This window comes from Chlorocebus sabaeus, chromosome 19 (assembly GCF_047675955.1).
Source record: "Chlorocebus sabaeus isolate Y175 chromosome 19, mChlSab1.0.hap1, whole genome shotgun sequence".
NCBI lineage: Eukaryota > Metazoa > Chordata > Mammalia > Primates > Cercopithecidae > Chlorocebus > Chlorocebus sabaeus.
In genome coordinates, this window is record NC_132922.1 from 26355128 (window position 1) to 26372705 (window position 17578).

The following is a 17578-nucleotide window of genomic DNA, read 5'->3' on the forward strand; positions in this document are numbered from 1 at the left end:
ATGCCATTCTCTTGCCTCAACCTCCTGAGTAGCTGGGACTACAGGTGCCTGCCACCACACCTGGCTAATTTTTTGTATTTTTAGTAGAGATGAGGTTTTACCGTGTTAGCCAGGATGGTCTCCATCTCCTGACCTCGTGATGTGCCCACCTCGGCCTCCCAAAGTGCTGGGATTACAGGGATGAGCCACTGCACCCGGCCTAAACTGGTTTTAAATAGAATTTTATATGAAGTTCTTTAGGCAATAAGTAAAAATGGAAGGGAAACCTGATGGCAGAGAGCAGCCAGGACCACAGTTGTCTGTGGATGCAGAGTCTGTGGTGGAGCCTGGAATGCACCAAAGACCACGAGTCCCCGCGGGCAGTCAGTTTAGTGACAGCACCGCTCATTATCTGATCGGCAGGCACCCTAGTAGCACATGGAGAGAACAGGGAAGCCTAAGATGAGTCCGGGCCGTGGAAGGTCTCCAGTGAGGGGATCGTGGAAGATGTGAAAAGCATCCTGGAGGAGGAGGTAGTCATGCAGCATAGCGGTCCTGTTTCCCTCACATGGAGACCACGTGGTGCCCTACAAGAGCAATCTGGTGGTGTGGTGCTGGGGAGGGGAGAGGGCCAGGGCCACAGACCTGTGCAGGGATTCAGAACCAGAGGGCTCCTCAGAACAGGCACAGGAGATGGTCTGTAAGGACCTGTCCCACTCCAGTGAGGGCATGAGGGGCAGAGAGGGAGGAAAGCAGCCCCACATAGGAGGACGCCCAGGGTGGGGAAGCAGGTCTCTGGAGAGCTAGGTTTCAGTCCAAGCAAGAAAGGGAAGAATGTTCCAGGGAGTGGCTGAGGCCCTGGGGCCTCCAGAGGGTTTGGAAAAAAGGTTTCAGCAGATGGGGTCAAAAAGGAGTATTCAGGGCCTCGAGGGGGAGGTGAGCTGAGCTTCTTGCAGCCCCTGATGCAAACAGGGATGAAGGACATAGTGAGATTAGTCCTGAGTCTGAGGCAGAGAGCGGTGAAGAGGCTGTGAGTTTGGGAAAGGGAGGGAAGGGCCTGGCTGGGAGAAGGCAGGGTTCTGGGCCCTCTACAGTCCTGCCAGGGTAGGTCAGAGCCCAGAGAAGCCCAGGGCTCCCTCCTGACACCTGCACAAAGAGGTGTACCCCTGGTCAGGGGGGTGCTATGTAGACTGCTGTGGGTGAAGAAGCAGCTTCTCCTGGGCGTAGGACCCCAGGCACCTGCAGGATGCAGGGATCCAGGCTCCCTCAGATGCCTGCTGATGAGTTTCCTCTGAGGGGCTGTAAAGTGGCTTCCTGGGTACCCACAATATATGAGGCACTTGTTTTCAGTATGATGCACCTGGCACTGCCAAAATCATACCCACTTATGATAGGCACAATTACTATCCCCATTTTAGAACTAGGAAAACTGAGGCACTGAGCAGTTAATCAACTTGCCCCAGGCAAGATAAGCAGTCAGTGTAGAGCTAGGGTCTCAACACAGGTGGCTCCCTCCACACTGTGGGCTTATAGCCACTGGCTGTCCCACTGCCCTTGTCCAGCCTTGGCTGTCTGGGGTGCCAGTTTGTGCCTTTGGGCTATAGTTGAACTACCAGTTGCCACTTCCAGGCTGGCTCCCATACCTCTCCCAGCAGCAGCTTCTTACATCCCAGAAGCTGATAATGGTGTGGTAAACGGGCCTTGGAGAATGGAAGCAAGGGTGTGGTGCTCAGGACTTCTAGGTCCCAACATAGGCTGTGTTGTAACAGAGGCCCTCCCCTTGTAACAGAGGCACCTCTGTCCCTGGCTGATGAGTTCCCGCATCTCTGATTTCTCCTCAGCCTGGACTGCAGAGGCGGGAGCCCAGGAGATGCTGGTGTGGAGGCTGTTTAGTGGGATGATGTCATAGTGCACAAAGCTGGGAGCCTGCTCTCACTGAAAAGGGATTGTCTCTCCTTCATCCAGGGTGAAGCCCTCCCAGGAGCTGACCAGGGAGCTGACCCAAAGGGCAGGCCACCGCGTGCTGTAGGAACATCTGAGGGAGGCTCAAGCTCTGCCATCAGGCGTTTTCCCAGGCTTGGCATAAAGAAGTGATGGAGACTTTCGTGTGATTCCTAGGCTCCCCTCCTGGACAGCACCAGGAATGTGCCTTTGAGGTGGCTGGGCTTCAGGCCAGCCTGAGGGCGTGCTTGGGTGACTGGAGAATGCAGCTATTTGCTGGGAAGATCTTAAGGAGAAAACCAGAACCTCTCCCTCTCCCGAGCTCTCATCCTTGGGGGAGCCCTGTCATCCTCAGTCAAAAGACATAGTCATCCACAGTCAAAAGAACCTCCATCGGGTTTCACCTTTTGCCTTCTTTCCTGCCACCCAGAGTGGTGAGGGGGCAGACCTGGCTGAGCAGAGCCACACCTAGCCATACCCCATGGGTCAATCACTGGAGCTTCTGAAACCTGCTGCAGCTGGGTTCCTTCCTTCCCCCAGCCCAACTTCCTGCCCCCAGCTTTGTCCCTGGAGGCCTCAATCCTGCTCTCTACATTCTGAGGGGAACTCTTGGCCCCAGCAGACAGTAAAACTCCAAGGCCACCTCCCACCCACCCCCAGCACTGGGTTTGGCCTTTACCACCCAGGACCTGGTGCTTCTAGGCCTGGCATTTCCCCTTTGGCAAGAGAGTGAGAAGAGATAAAACTGTGCTCCAGGAACAAAAAGTGCCATTCCAACTTGAAATAAAGAGTCTGAGCGCATTGATTCAGGTGCAGAGGTGGCTGATCAGATCTGACCCAATGAGGGGCTCAGGGCTTCCACTCAATGACATCGATGGCGATCTGAGTCGCCTGTCATAAGGTCTTGCCCTCGTAAGCCTTGTTGTAAGAGTCCTCCTCAGGGACACGGAAGGTGTGCACGTGGGCCTGCCTGCAGGACCTTGCAGTCCTCGGGGGCCTCTGGCAGCATGGTGAGGGCCCTGGTGGCCTTCAGGCACACCCTGCCCATGGGTGAGTACAGCAGCTCCAGGAGCAGGCTAATGGCTTGTGCATCCAGGGCCACATACTTCCCAGCAGGCCACCAACACAGGGCATTGCTAACAGCCTGAGTGGGCCTCTTTTCACCCCCTGACAACCTAGCCCTCAAGGGGAGGTGCCACCCTGTCCCCACCCTGCGGTCTTGCCACAGCAAGAAGCTGAGGCAAGAGCTGGGCTTTCCCATCTCAGCGCTCTTTTGGGCCAGGTGATTTTCAACTTGGAGCCAAAGCTCTCCTACTGCGACCTTTGGGTCTGGAGCAGCAAACAGAGCAAAGCCTTGTCCTCAGGAGCTCCCCTTGGGGATGACAGAAAGTGATGGCAAGGATGGCGGTCACAGTGGACACAGGAGGATGCGGGGAGGCTGGGGAGGCTGCAGTTTCAGAGAGAAAGCTCTCTCCTGGAAAGCCACTCTCCGGGTCCCATGGGAAAGGACCTCTGTGCAAACCTAAGACGACGGGGCAGGGGTGGTGCCTGGGAACATGCATTTCCACAGACCACCCAGGGTCTGGTTCAGTGGCCACACTTGGATAAATACTCACCCAGGCCTCTAATGAGACTCTCAGAAGAAAGAGAAGCCAGGACTTAGGGAAGGCAGGAGGGCTCCCCCAGCAAGGGGACATGGCCATGGCCAAGGCAGGGACTCTGGGGGTCAGTGACCGGCCCGTCCTCACAATGAGGGGCCCAGTGTGGGAACACTCCCCCCAACCACAGCAAGCTCTGAGTCTTTGTGCTCCCCCAGTTTTGAGGCCAGGATGTAGACTGTGATCTTGTGTGGCCTGGGGTGAGAGACAAGACACTGCGCCTCCGTGTCCTCACCTGTGAATGCAGACATTGCCTCCCTGGAGGGTTTTCTAAATGTGAGGTTTGGAGACAATGCCTGGCACACAGGAGGCTCTCAGTGACCGCTGGGTGTCAGGATCATCATCAGTGCTTCTCCTGTTCTCACCTTCCTCATGGGGAGGAGGTGCCAGACCCTCTCCTGCATCCTCCTGCAGGCAGGGGCTAGCGGGTCCAGGATGAGCTCCCGGAGCTGCTCCTTCCTCTGCAGCTTCCACACCAGTGAGCAGATCAGACCCTTGCTGATGATACTGTGGGCCCCTGCAAGACAGGAAAGGGCACTGAGGGTGGACGGGCCACACCCCCTCCCATGCTGGTTGGCCTCAGGGCTCAGGAAGGATTTTGCAGAGCAACTGGGTGGGTTTGAAAAGAGAACTTACAAGTTCCCTGTCACCCCCTGAAGCTGCCTGGCCAGGGGCCTGAGAAGCCAGCAGGAGTCTGTGGGTGAAGCCATGTCAGGGGCTGAGAGGGCAGGTGCAGAGGACCCAGGAAGGGCCAGCTTTTGGTCGCTGGCATCTCAGGGAGCATCTGCCATAGCAGGGCACAGTGGCCTGAGAGGCAGCAGCCACCCCTGGGAGATCTGGCAGCTCACTGCCGTGGGGTCCAGGCACACCAGGAGACCCTTCACTCTTCCCTACCACTGCCCCAGAGTAGGGGAGCCAAAAAAGCTCCCCTTTCCCATCCAAAATATTTCAAAGGGGTTGGGGACTCACGCCTGGTCAGACCAGCCCTTGAGAAGAGCTTGGGTTCGACTCTGAGATGGAAGACCTAGAGTGCAGGCCAGTGTCTCACACACCAAAAAGAGCTGTGCCCCAACTAAGGGCGACGGGAAGCCATAGGCTCTGGCCAAGGGGTCTTGAAGGGACCTGGGGCTCTGTGGGAAGGGGGTCTCCACATGGCACAGCTGGGGTGCAGGTACTGGGAGAAGTACAATGAGGCAAGCCTCGCCCATAGACAGGCCCCACCTGGCTCCTCCCAGCTGGAGCTGGAAGCCAAAGGGGTGAGGAGTTACACTGTCCCAGCCTGAGCAAAGGACAATTCCGAGCTCGGGGGCACAGGAGTGTGCTCAGCAGGACTGGGCGGACAGGCCCTTTGTTGGGAAGGTGAAGAGTACAGCCTTCCAGGAGCAGGTGCCTGAGGCTTCCAGACAGGCTTCTTTGGGAGGTGGCCAGAGGAGATGCCTGTTTTCCAGGGCAGGAATTGGAGGGAACGTCCAGGCTGGAGAGGTTGAGCCAGGCTGTCACAAGGCTTTGAAACTTCCCATATGAAAGCCTGGCTGTTGGAGAGCGTGGGTTTGGAACTTGAGGCTAGGGGATTCTGTTCAGTCTGGTGCCAGCCACAGCTTTTGGATGGGCAGAGCAATGATCGGGTGAGGGTGTAAAAGAAAAGTACCGAGGAAAGAGAAGAGGAAAACCAGCTTTAACAACAGTCTAGGCTGGGTGCGGTGGCTCACACCTGTAATTCCAGCACTTTGGGAGGCCGAGGTGGGTGGATCACCTGAATTCAGGAGTTTGAGACCAGCCTGGTCAACAGATGGTGAAATCCTGTCTCTACTAAAAATACAAAAATTAGCCGTGCGTGGTGATGGATGCCTGTAATCCCAGCTACTTGAAAGGCTGAGGCAGGAGAATCACCTCAGGCGAAGCAGGAGGCAGAGGTTGCAGTGAGCTGAGATAACATCACTGCACTCCAGCCTGGGCTACAGAGTGAGACTCCGTCTCTTAAAAAAAATAAATACAATCTGTACTGTGGAGGCCTTGGGTGGGTGTCCCGAGCTCTAAGCATGGACTGTTCCCTCTGTTGGGAGCTTCCTCCCTTCATCCCTCCTGGTTGACTCAACTCGGCATAAAGGTCATTTCTTCTAAGAGCCTGTCCCTGACTCTCCAATCCAGGATATGTTTATTGTCTGAGAGCGCCCAACTCCTGCCACCACTTGTCATTTCCATTCACAACATTTGTTTCATTGTTTTTTTTTTTTCAGATTCGGGGTCTCGCTCTGTTGCCCAGGCTGGAGTGCAGTGGTGCAATCACAGCTCGTTGCCACCTCGACCTCCTGGGCTTAAGCGATCCTCCCCACTCAGCCTCCCAAATAGCTGGGACCACAGACATGCACTGCCATGCCAGGCTAAGTTTTAAGTGTTTTTTCTTTTCCGAGTTGGAATCTTGCTCTGTCACCCAGCTTGGAGAGCAGTGGTGCGATGTCGGCTCACTGCAACCTCTATCTCCTGTGTTCCAGCAATTCTCCTGCCTCACCCTCCTGAGTCACCACCATGCCCAGCACTGCAGAGGTTCTGTGAGTGCTGACCTAGACCCTCTCGATAGTTTCTTAAGAATTCAGAACCGGGGCCAGGCACAGTGGCTCATGCCTGTAATCCCAGCACTTTGGGAGGCCAAGGCAGGTGGATCACTTGTTGAGGTCAAAAGTTCAAGACTAGCCTGACCAACATGGTGAAACCTTATCTCTAATAAAAATGGAAATTTAGGGCCGGGCATGGTGGCTCACGCCTGTAATCCAAGCACTTTTAGGAGGGCGAGGTGGGCAGATCATTTGGTCAGGATATTGAGACCATCCTGGGTAACACAGTGAAACTCCATCTCTATTAAAAATACAAAAAATTAGCCTGGCGTGGTGGCGGGTGCCTGTAGTCCCAGCTGCTCAGGAGGCTGAGGCAGGAGAATGGTGTGAACCCGGGACACGGAGCTTGCAGTGAGCCAAGATCACACTACTGCACTCCAGCCTGGGCAACAGAGCGAGACTCTGTCTCAAAAAAAAAAAAAAAAAAAAATTAGGTGGATGTGGTGATGGGCACCTGTAATCCAAGCTACTTGGGAGGCTGATGCAGGCGAACTGCTTGAACCTGGGAAGGGGAGGTAGCAGTGAGTCAAGATTGTGCCACTGCAGTCCAGCCTGGGCGACAAGAGTGAAACTCTGTCTCAAAGAAAAAAGAATTCAGAGCTAGTTACCTTTTCAAAGAGGATGAGCAAGGGTGCATATCCACGAGCCACTTCCCCCTACTTGACAAGTTTGCAGAAGTGGCATTCTGTAAGCACAAGAAATTTAAGGGTGCAAACAGAACAGCGCAGTCCACTGTGGGTGGCTGTTCTCTGTGTGTCAGCGGGAGTCCCAGGAGCTGTGACAAACGAGTGTGAGCTGGCTGGGGAGCCACTAGCTCAACACAGTGTTGCCACAATGCTTTAATATGTTTAAAAAAAAAAATGGGCCAGGCAAGGGGCTGGGAGCGGTGGCTCACGCCTGTAAGCTCAGCACTTTGGGAGGCTGAGGCAAGCAGATCACCTGAGGTCAGGAATTCAGGAACAGACTGGCCAACATGGTGAAACCCCATCTCTACTAAAAATACAAAAATTAGTTGCGCATGGTGGTGGGAGTTTGTAATCCCAGCTACTCTGGAGGCTGAGGCAGGAGAATCGCTTAAACTCAGGAGGTGGAGGTTGCAGTGAACCAAGATTGCGCCATTGCACTCCAGCCTAGGCGACAAGAGCAAAACTCTGTCTCTAAAAGAAAGAGATAAAAAGAAATGGGCCAGGTGGACTGGGCGCAGTGGCTCACACCTGTAATCTCAACACTTTGGGAGGCTGACGTGGGCCAATCACAAGGTCGGAAGTTTGAGACCAGCCTGGCCAACATGGTGAAACCTCATCTCTACTAAAAATACAAAAATTGGCTGGGTTTGGTGGCAGATGCCTGTAATCCCAGCTACTTTGGAGGCTGAGGCAGAATTGCTTGAACCCAGGAGGCAGAGGTTGCAATGAGCTGAAATTGTGCCACTGCACTTCAGCCTGAGTGACAGAGCGAGACTCTATAAAAATAAAATAAAATAAAATGAAGAAGAAGGAGGAGGAAAAAGAAAAAAAGAAGAAACAGCCAGTTGTGGTGGCTCACACCTGTAATCCCAGCAATTTGGGAGGCAGAGGAGGAGGAGCAGGAGGAGCAGGGGGAGGAGGAGGAGGAGAGGAAGAAGGAGGGGAAGAAGAAGGGGAAGGAGGAGGAGGAAAAGGGTGAGGAGGAGGGTAAGGAGGAGGGGGAGGAAAAAGAAATGGAGGAGGAGGAGAAAGAAACAGCAGGCTGGGGGCAGTGGCTCATGCCTGTGAGGAGGCGGAGGAGGAAAAAAGAAACGGAGGAAGAGGAGAAAGAAACAACCCAGGAGGCAGAGGTTGTACTGAGCTGAGATCATGCCACTGCACTCCAGCCTGGGAGACAGAGCGAAACTGTGTCTCAAAAAAAAAAAAAAAAAAAAAATAATAATAATAATAATAATAGTAATATTAATAATAACAGCCAGGGTGCCACAGTGGCTCACGCCTGTAATCCCAGCAATTTGGGAGGCTGAGGCGGGAACATTGCTCGAAACCCAGGAGTCTGAGACCAGTCTGGGCAACATAGTGAGACCCTGTTTCTACAAAAAAATTAAAAATTAGCAGGAATGGTGGCACAAGCCCACCTACAAGCCCAGCTACTCAGAAGGCTGAGGTAAGAGGATGACTTGAGCCCAGGAGGTCGAGGCTGCAGTAAGCTGTGGTTGAACCACTGCACTCACGCCTGGGCAGTGGAGTAAGACTTTGTCTGAAAAATATAATAACAAAGTTTGAAATACAGTAAGAATTACTGAAATGTGACACAAAGACACCAAGTGAGCATGTGCTGTTGGAAAAAATGGTGCCAATCCACTAGGTCAACACAGGGTTACCACAATCCTGTAATATATTGAAAAAAATGGGCCAGGCAAGGGGCCAGGTGGGGTGGCTTACGCCTGTAATCTCAGCACTTTGGGTGGCCGAGGCAGGTGTATCACCTGAGGTCAGGAGTTCAAGACCAGCCTGGCCAACATGGTGAAACCCTGTCTCTATAAAAGATACAAAAATCAGTTGGGTGTGGTGGCACGTGCCTGTAATTCCAGCTACTTGGGAGGCTGAGGCAGGAGAATCGGCTTGATCCCGGGAGGCGGACGTTGCAGTGAGCCGAGATCACGCCACCGCACTCCAGCCTGGGTGGCAGAGTGAGACTCAGTCTCAAAAAAAGAACAAAATGTGGATGCTATATACCATCTCTCTGCCCTCGGCTCCTGGGAGTAAGGGGTCACCCAGTGACCTCCTAGAAGGCCAGGGACAATGGGGGGTGTCAGGGTGCTCTTCAGAGCCAAGGGAGCAGTAGGAATTGGGATCTTAGTCTACCTCCAAGCTGTGAGGGAGACAGTTGCAGGGCACTTAGGCTTGGTGGAGACCGTCAGTGCCTCTTTGCCTGCCCCTGCAGCAGAAGTTCAGGACACCAGAGCCAAGACCAGAGGCCCTGGTGGAACAGCGGTGAAGAGCATGGGTTCTGACTTCAGACTGCTGGGCTGCAGCCCTGGCTCTCCCACCCCAGGTAAGGGAAGGCTGCATGCCTCCCTGTGCCTCAGTTTCCCCTTCTGCATAGTGGAGTTGTATTGATGCCTACTCCAGAGGGTTGTGTCATCAATTAGGATGGCACCTGGCACCTTGGTCAGTGGCAGGAAAAGTTCCAGAAGCTTGGCTCTGGTCCTAGGGGTGCCTGAGGCCCTGCCACCATCTCCTTGGGGTGATGCCATGTGGTGGGAAAGACCTCAACTTCAAGCCCAGACTCAGTCACTCATGCCTGTAATACCAACACTTGCAGAGGCCGGGGTGGGAGGATCACCTGAGGTCAGGAATTCAAGACCAGCCTGGCCCACATGGTGAAACCCTGTCTACCAATGATCCAAAAATTACCCAGGTGTGGTGGTGCATGTGTGTAATCCCAGCTGCTCCGGAGGCTGAGGCAGAAGAATCTCTTGAACCCAGGAGGCGGAGGTTGCAGAGAGCCGAGGTCACGCCACTGCACTCCAGCCTGGCTCTGTCTTGGTGTTCAGCCACGTTCCCATGCTCACTCCCAGGGTGACTCTGGGAAGGTCTGAGCCTCCTTGTCTTCCCAGTTAGAATGATCCGATGCCCCTGCTGCCATCAGACGTGGTAAGTTTCCCGAGGACTCTGCAAGAGGTACTCTTCTGGAGGGTGGAGGCGAGACTAATTGTTCCTGCTCTCCTGGCCAGAGTGGGCACAGTGGATCCTGTCATGGAGAAGTTCCACGCATCCATCACCTACGACCGGCACCTGTGGGAGGTGGATGTTCAAGGCAGCAGAGGCTACAGCAGGGGCCTGGAGAAGGCAGGGCTCCTCACCAAGGCCGAGATGGACCAGATACTCCATGGCCTAGACAAGGTACTTGCCATGGCCCATGCCCCACCGGAGTCCCCCTCCCTGTGGCCCCAGGCTCCCACCAAATCCCTGAGCAATTAGCACAGTGTTGCCTGTCTGTGGTTTCACATTGAACTAATCATATACTCAAGTGCTGTTTAACTGTGTGCCTTGATGGCCGCCTCGCTCCTTTAATGACGCTGTGGCCCACATGGCTCATGGGTAAAGGTGTGCTGGGCCCGAGATGCCCCCTCCCAAGGTGCGCTTCCAGGACTCAGCTCCTGGACAGGGACAGTCAGTCATCAGGGATAGGGTGGGACCGGGGCAGGGGCTCTCGGCCGCTGATGCCTGCTCACCTGACCCCTGGCATTGCTGCTACCTGCTCTAGGTGGCTGAGGAGTGGGACCAGGGCACCTTCAAACTCAGCCCCAATGATGCTGACATCTACACAGCCAACAAGCACCGCCTGAAGGTACAACCACTGCAGCCCTGTAGGGAGACCCCCTGAAACTATTGCTATGGAATAAAAGATGAAATGCTCCTGATTATTGTAAATAGAAAATTGCATACAGGATTGTGTAAAGACAATGCCAGGTTGGACCGCCAGAATGAGCCAACAGCGTGTAATGTGCTTCCCCCTGCAGAGAGCCTATGAATGGATGTGCAGTCAGAGAGATTTCACATCACCAAGATTCCTATCCCAGAAAAGCAGATGTTCATGGCTCTGGGAATGGAATGCGACCCTTGTTGAGAGCCTATAAATGGACACATGGGGTGCACCTGTCCATATGGATAAGATCGGACTATAAACGCCCTCATCTTGCCACGGCTCTTCTAGGCCTCTTTAGGGTTAAGGCATACTCCCTTCTGAGAATTTCTGGTCTAATGGGTTGTCTAGCTTCACGTCCTGTTTCTATGGATTGTTTGTAACCAATTTTTGCTGCAACTGTTACTGCTGATTAATATCTTGCTAATCATAGGTTATGGAAAGACTGTGTTTCTGTTTTAAGGCTCTGTTAGAAATTACTGATGCACACACTACATTGTAAATCTTATCTATATACTGTACTTCTACATACAGATGTTATGTTAAAGAATTACTTCATCCCCATGTCACCATCTCACCTCATAATCAAATGACCCTAAATCCCTCACTAACCTACTTCTGCCCTCACTAAACTTAATAATAAATGCTGGTATATCCAGTGCATTGGCGGCACTATGGGACCAGAAGTGGTGACCCCCCTGGACCCAGCTTTCACTATCTTGTGTGTGTCTATTATTTCTCGACCTGTCGATCCACCTGGGAACAAAGAGAGCCCCGTTGCATTGCAGGCTGCTGGCCAGATCCCGCAATACAGCCCCACCACTTTCCTGGCCTCCCCTCACCACCTTGCCTGGGGCCACGTTGAACATTAGCGCCATCATTCTGTTTGCTTCGCCATTGGCAGACAGGAGGTGAGACCCCAGGACATGGGCCAGGCACAGTGGCTCATGCCTATAATCCTAGCACTTTGGGAGGCTGAGGTGGGAGGATCGCTTGAGGCCAGGAGTTTGAGACCTGACTGGGCAATAATAACGTGGTCCCGTAAGTACAAAAAAAAAAAAAAAAAAAAAGAACAAAAGGCCTCAACAAAGATGGCGAGAGATTTGGGCAGGACCTGGGGCCCTGGGGTAGGGAGGGAGGTTGGCAGGGTTGATGGGGAACCCTACCTTGCCTGGGCTGACCCCTTGGGATATAGACCGTGACCCTTGGCCTCCCTTCACCTCCAGGAGCTCATTGGTGAAACCGCAGGGAAGCCACACACGGGACGGAGCTGGAACAACCAGGTACCTCTAGCCCTCCGCCCCCCGTGCTCTGTGCTGTCCCAACCTTGGGGAGCCCAGGGGGCAGTCAGCTCAGCAGTGGTCCTGGCTCCCCAGGGAAGCAACACGTCGGCCTCCCTGAGCACCACCTCCTCCTTGCACAGGTGGTCACGGACCTCAGGTTGTAGATGTGCAGACCTGCTTCACACTCTCAGGCCTCCTCTGGAAGCTCATCAGGACTGTGGTGGATCAGGCAGAGGTGTGAGTCCCCGAGGGATGCCCAGGGGGCAGAGAGAGGTGTGATGGCAACCTGAAGAGCAGACCTAGGTGGCAGGGGTGAACAGGGTAGGGGTGCCAGGCCCTGGGGGACAGGGGCATCCCAGAATTCCAGGGTCGAGGCAGAGCAGCTAAGAGTGGGGCATTTCCTGCAGACCCCAATACTCCCATGGCAGTCTAGCTCAGCCGACAGGGAAAGCTCACCCTTCACGGGGCTGGGTGCGGGGGTTCATGCCTGTAATCCCAGTACTTTAGGAGGCCGAAGTGGGTGGGTCACGTAAGGTCAGGAGTTTGAGACCAGCCTGACCAACATGGTGAAACTCTATCTCTACTAAAATATAAAAATTAGGCAGGTGTGGCGGTGGGCGCCTGTAATCCCAGCTACTCGGGAGGCTGAGGCAGGACCAACTGCTTGAACCCAGGAGGCGGAGGTTGCAGTGAGCCGAGATCGCGCCACTGAACTCCAGCCTGGGCGACAGAGCGAGACTCTCGTCTCAAAAATAAACAGAAAGAAAACTCACCCTTTGTGGATTTAAGGGCAGGAAGCTAAGGCACTAGCTTGGCTGTGCCTGAAGCAGCCAGTCACCCCCCCACCCTGCCTGTGCCCCACGTCTCCCAGCCCATGCTCCGCTCCCCCACCCAGCCCATCTGGCAAAAGACAGAGCCAAAGGCTGCCTCCTGCTGGCCTCATCCCAGGCTTTCACCTGGTGTCTTTGGGACTGGATTTGTTGCTTGCAGACCTGGAGGAGGAGCTGCTGAGGAGTCTCCCTGGGTTATCAGAGACCCCTCCTCTTCCTCAACTCCCCATGACCCCTGTTTCACAGACCTGGGGAAACAAGGGCACACGAATTTCACCCTGGAGGTGGAGTGGGGCTGCTAGGAGGAACCGGGAGTGTCTGCTACTGAGTTCAGGGTTTCTTTAATTTTTTTTTTTTTTTTTTTTTTTTTGAGACAGGGTCTTGCTCTGTCACCTAGCCTGGAGTCCAGTGGCATGATCTCGGCTAACTGCAAACTCTGCTTTCCAGGTTCAAGCAATTCCATCCAGTGCCTCAGCCTCCCAAGTAGCTGGGATTACAGGTATGTGCCACAACATGCAGCTAATTTTTGTATTTTTTTCAGTAGAGATGGGTTTTGCCATGTTGGCCAGGCTGGTCTCCAACTCCTGAGCTCAGGTGATCCACCTGCCTCGGCCTGCCAAAGTGCTAGGATTACAGGCATAAGCCACTGCACCCGGCCTAGTTTTAAAATTTTTAACTTTTTAAATTGTCTTTAGAGATGAGGTCTTTCTCTGTCACCTAGGCTGGAGTATAGTGGCTCGATAACAGCTCACTGCAGGCTCAAACTCCTGGACTCAAGTGATCCTCCCACCTCAGCTTTCTGAATAGCTAGAACCACAGGTGTGCACCACACCCAACAAATTTTTTAAATTTTTTGTAGAAACAGGGTCTCACTATGTGACCCAGGCTGGTCTCAAACTCCCGGCCTCAAGCGATCCTTCCCTCTTGGCCTCCCAAAGTGCTGGGATTATAGACTTGAGCCACCGTACCTGACCTTGAGTACAGAATTTCTCTATGGGGTGATGAAAGTGTTCTAAAATTGGTTTTGGTGATGGCTGTACACAAAAATGTAAACTTTAAATGGGTGAATTAATTGTGAATGATATCTCAGTAAAGCTAGTTTATTTAAAACAACAACAGACCAGGCACAGTGGCTCATGCCTGTAAACCCAGCACTTTGGGAGACCAAGGCGGGTGGATGACCTGAAGTCAGGAGTTTGAGACCAGTCTGGCCAACATTGTGAAACCCCGTCTCTACTGCAAATACAGAAAGTTAGCTGGATGTGGTGGCAGGTGCCTGTAATCCCAGCTACTTGGGAGGCTGAGGCAGGAGAATCGTTTGAACCCAGGAGGTGGTTATAGTGAGCCAAGATCATACCATTGCACTCCAGCCTTGGCAACAGGAGTGAAACTCCATCTCAAAAACAACAACAACAAAAAAAAAAACAGGCCAGGTGTGGTGGCTCAAATTTGTAATCCCAGCTCTTTGAGGGGCCAAGGCAGGAGGATTGCTTGAACTCAGGAGTTTCAGACCACCCTGGGCAACATAGCAAGACCCCATTTTTACAAAAAATTAAAAAATTAGCTGGACATGGTGGCATGTCCCTGTAGTCCCAGCTACTCAGGAGGCTGAGCCAGGAGGATTGCTTGAGCCCAGGAGATTGAGGCAGCAGTGAGCTATGATCATGCCACTGCACTCCAGCCTGGGCAACAGAATGAGACCCTGTCTCTAAAAACAAAAACAAAACAATAAGAGAACAGGACCATCACTCACAGCACCTCTGCCTCTGCCCTACCTACTTGAATGAGGAGCAGGGCGTCTCAGCTGCTCAGAGCAGCCCTTAAATGAGCCCCAGCTATTTCTGGGGTCCTCAGAAGAAACCTCCCATGGACAAGTCATACCCAACGCGGGCCTCCTCCCCTGTTCCGGCCCCGCTCGGAGATGCTGAGTGACAGAGGCTCAGGCTTCGGGTGTTCCGGGCAAAGCCTCACCCCCGAGGCCCCACAGCTCAGACCCAGTCCTTGGTTCACACGGCCCCACATCCGGCCTCTTTTTCCCTTAAGACCGATTTCTCCTGGGAGATCACTGGATCCCTCATTCAGGTGGAGTGCTGCAGGACGACACTTTTTCCAGGGGTGACCCAGGCCTGCAGAGTCCCAGTGTCACAGGCAGGCCTTGCCTGAGCCTCTACCTGACTCCCTGCTCCTCCTCGCCCACAGGGAACGTGACATCATCTTCCCCGGGTACATACACCTGCAGAGGGCCCAGCGCATCCACTGGAGACACTGGATTCTGAGGTGAGCCGGGTGAGGTGCAAGAGCCCTGCCACAGGGGAGGACCCCGACTGCCCTGACCCTCCTGCCCCTGGCTTCCCACAGCCACGCTGTGGTGCTGACCTGAGACTCTGAGCAGCTGCTGGAGGTGCGGAAGCGGATCGATGTTCTGTCCCTGGGGAGATGGGTTAGGCTGCAGTGTCCCGAGGGCCTGGTGGGGGTGGCTGCTGCATAGCTTTAGGCATTGGGAAGGGCTGAGTGGGACAGAAAGCCATGTCACCTGCGAAACAGGGGACCCTGCATGGAGCCCCAGCTCTCGCTAAGATGGGGACGACCAAGCCAGTGAATGTGTCTGAGCAGGGCCAGAGCTCTCCAGCAAGGCTCCTGGTGGGTCCAGCCTGCTGCCCTCAGCCTGACATATGGGGACATGTCAAGAGACAAGTGTTCTACACCCAGGGCGACTCAGTGCTTGGGGACAAGTGTTAGTGTACACCTGGGGACAAGTGTTCTGCACCTAGGGCGACTCGGTGCTTGGGGACAAGTGTTAGGGTACACCTGGGGACAAGTGTTCTGCACCCAAGGCGACTAGACCAGGAAAAAGGCTGAGCTACAGGCGGTTGCTCTGGCAACCAGGTCTTGTTTCTCTCTCTCTCTCTCTCTGTGTGTGTGTGTGTGTGTGTGTGTGTGTGTGTGTGTGTGTGTCAGGGCTGCCTGCCAGACCCTGGTCACCATGAATCCCTGTCCCTGCAGTGGGTCCATTGTGGGCAATCCCCTGGGTGTGGACTGAGAGCCGCTCCGAGTAGGTGACATGTCCTGCTCCTCCTCCCCAGGGAGAGTCACCCTTAGCACTAGCCAGGACCTGCAAACACACCTGAAACCAGAGGGCAGGGGCCTGTGGCTCCCAGTGAAACCTTTATTCATTGCCTATGGGCCCTAAGGTCATGTAGGCCAGGGGTCACCCATGGCAGGGGTGCCTGGTACTGAGAGATTCAGGGTTCCTGCCTCCCTCCTGGGACTATGCAAAAGATCCCTCCCCCCAGCTCCCACCCCACCCTGATCCTCTTCCCTGATCCTCTTTCCAGGGGGAGGGGGCTGGGCAACCTGGTTAGGGGAGAGGAGGCCACTCCGTCCGTGTCCTCCAGCCCAGCCCCACTTCCTCCCACCCCCCAGAACTCAACTTTGGGGCCATCACTCTCAATAGCATGGATGCCACCAGTGAGCTGGACTTGCTGGGTGAGTCTTGGGGAGCCAGTCCCCTGCCCTGTGTCTCACTTCTGTCCCCCAGCCTGACTTCTTCCTGTCTCCTCCCACCCCTGTACGGTTAGGCTAGTTGTGATGATGGTTGTACATCTCCTGCCATGTGCCTCCCAGGAAGACAAGGAAGCTGTGTTTGAAGTGCCAGACACCAAGAGTGCCATGCTCCAGGTGGCCACTGGCGTCATCTCTACGCTGCAGGCAAGACACGACCCACCTGCCTCTCCTCCCCTAGGTCCCTGGCGCTTCAGCCTGGCGGACAGAGTGAGACCCTGTCTCACAAAAATAAAAAAAAGGGAGGGAGAACTAATCAAAGTACACTGTCAAAAGAGTAAAAATACAACCCTCAGATTGGAAGTAAATATTTGCAATGTACATATAAGGATTAATAACCAGAATACATTAAGAATTCCTGTGACTAAAAAACAACGAAATATCAATTCAAAAATCACCGGGTGCAGTGGCTCACACCTGTAATCCCAGCACTTTAAGAGGCTGAGGCAAGTGGATCACCTGAGGTCAGGAGTTCGAGACCAGCTTGGCCAACATGGTGAATCCCCATCTCTACCCAAAATAGAAAAAATTAGCCAGGCATGGTGGCAGGTGTCTGTAATCCCAGCTACTCTGGAGGCTGAGGCAAGAGAATTGCTTGAACCCAGGAGGTGGAGGTTGCAGTGAGCCAAGATTGTGCTATTGCACTCCAACCTGGGCAATAAGAACAAAACTCCATCTCAAAAAAAAGAAAAAAAGGCAAGGGTAGGGGCACATGTTCTCAGGATCTCCTGAGGGCTGTGTCATGGGTCTTAGTCACTAAAAAATTAAATTAAAAATGTAAAAAAATAGGCAAGGGACTTGAGTAGACATTTCTCCAAAGAAGATATACATATTGGTTGAAATGTACATGAAAAGATACTGAATATCATCAATCATTTGGGAGCTGCAAATCAAAACCACAGTGACATGCCCCTTCACTCCCATTTGGATGGCTGATATTAAAAACAAACAAAAAAAGAAAATGAAAAATAACAAGGCTTGGCAAGGGTGTGGAGAAATGGGAACCACATTGTGCATTGCTGGTAGGAATATAAAATGGTGCAGCTACTGTGGAAAACAGTTTGGCAGTTCCTCAAAAAGCTAAACACACAATTACTAAAAATTCAGTCATTCCACCCCTAGATACATACTCAGGAGATCAGAAAGCAGGGACTCAGATACTTGCATGCCTGTGTCCGCAGCAGCATTATCTGTAATAGCCAAACATTGGAAACAAGCTGAATGTGCATCCACAGATGAATGGATAAACAAAATGCAGGATCCACACAATGGACTCTTATTCAGCTGTAAAAAGGCATAAGGTTGGCCGGGCGCGG

General features: G+C 53.4%; 2 protein-coding genes across 7 annotated transcripts in view; both read left to right on the forward strand.

Moving 5' to 3' along the window:
- Nucleotides 1-9379, forward strand: part of LOC119627094 (uncharacterized) — a 63858-nt gene extending 54479 nt beyond the window's left edge. For all 4 annotated transcript variants that reach the window (XM_073006875.1, XM_073006876.1, XM_073006877.1 and 1 more), the window contains one exon: nt 9104-9379. In XM_073006875.1, the coding sequence (XP_072862976.1) occupies nt 9104-9279 (176 nt within the window). In that variant the 3' untranslated portion in view covers nt 9280-9379. The remainder of the gene's footprint in view (nt 1-9103) is intronic.
- A 330-nt stretch (nt 9380-9709) lies between these two features.
- On the forward strand, nt 9710-16415 carry LOC119623154 (argininosuccinate lyase-like). 3 transcript variants are annotated; one of them, XR_012089506.1, is made up of 9 exons: nt 9710-9816; nt 9897-10065; nt 10430-10513; nt 11377-11499; nt 11815-11871; nt 12012-12106; nt 13079-13200; nt 14901-14978; nt 16280-16415. XR_012089506.1 is itself a non-coding variant. In XM_073006880.1 (4 exons), exons 2-4 carry the CDS (start codon nt 9919-9921, stop codon nt 10800-10802), a joined length of 348 nt encoding a protein of 115 aa, XP_072862981.1. In that variant the 5' UTR covers nt 9710-9816; nt 9897-9918; the 3' UTR covers nt 10803-11305. The 3 variants fall into 3 exon arrangements, 1 of the variants encoding a protein (XP_072862981.1); XR_012089507.1 differs by lacking the exons at nt 12012-12106; nt 13079-13200; XM_073006880.1 differs by lacking the exons at nt 11377-11499; nt 11815-11871; nt 12012-12106; ... (1 more) ...; nt 14901-14978; nt 16280-16415 and adding an exon at nt 10686-11305.
- The last annotated feature ends 1163 nt before the right edge of the window (nt 16416-17578 follow it).

What these genes read in the sequence shown, in the direction of transcription:
- LOC119623154 (XM_073006880.1), top strand. Translation starts at nt 9,919, where the DNA reads ATGGAGAAGTTCCACGCATCCATCACCTACGACCGGCACCTGTGGGAG. An exon ending in TACTCCATGGCCTAGACAAG is followed by an intron (nt 10,066 to 10,429) that starts GTACTTGCCATG and finishes TACCTGCTCTAG; the next exon opens with GTGGCTGAGGAGTGGGACCA. An exon ending in CCAACAAGCACCGCCTGAAG is followed by an intron (nt 10,514 to 10,685) that starts GTACAACCACTG and finishes TTCCCCCTGCAG; the next exon opens with AGAGCCTATGAATGGATGTG.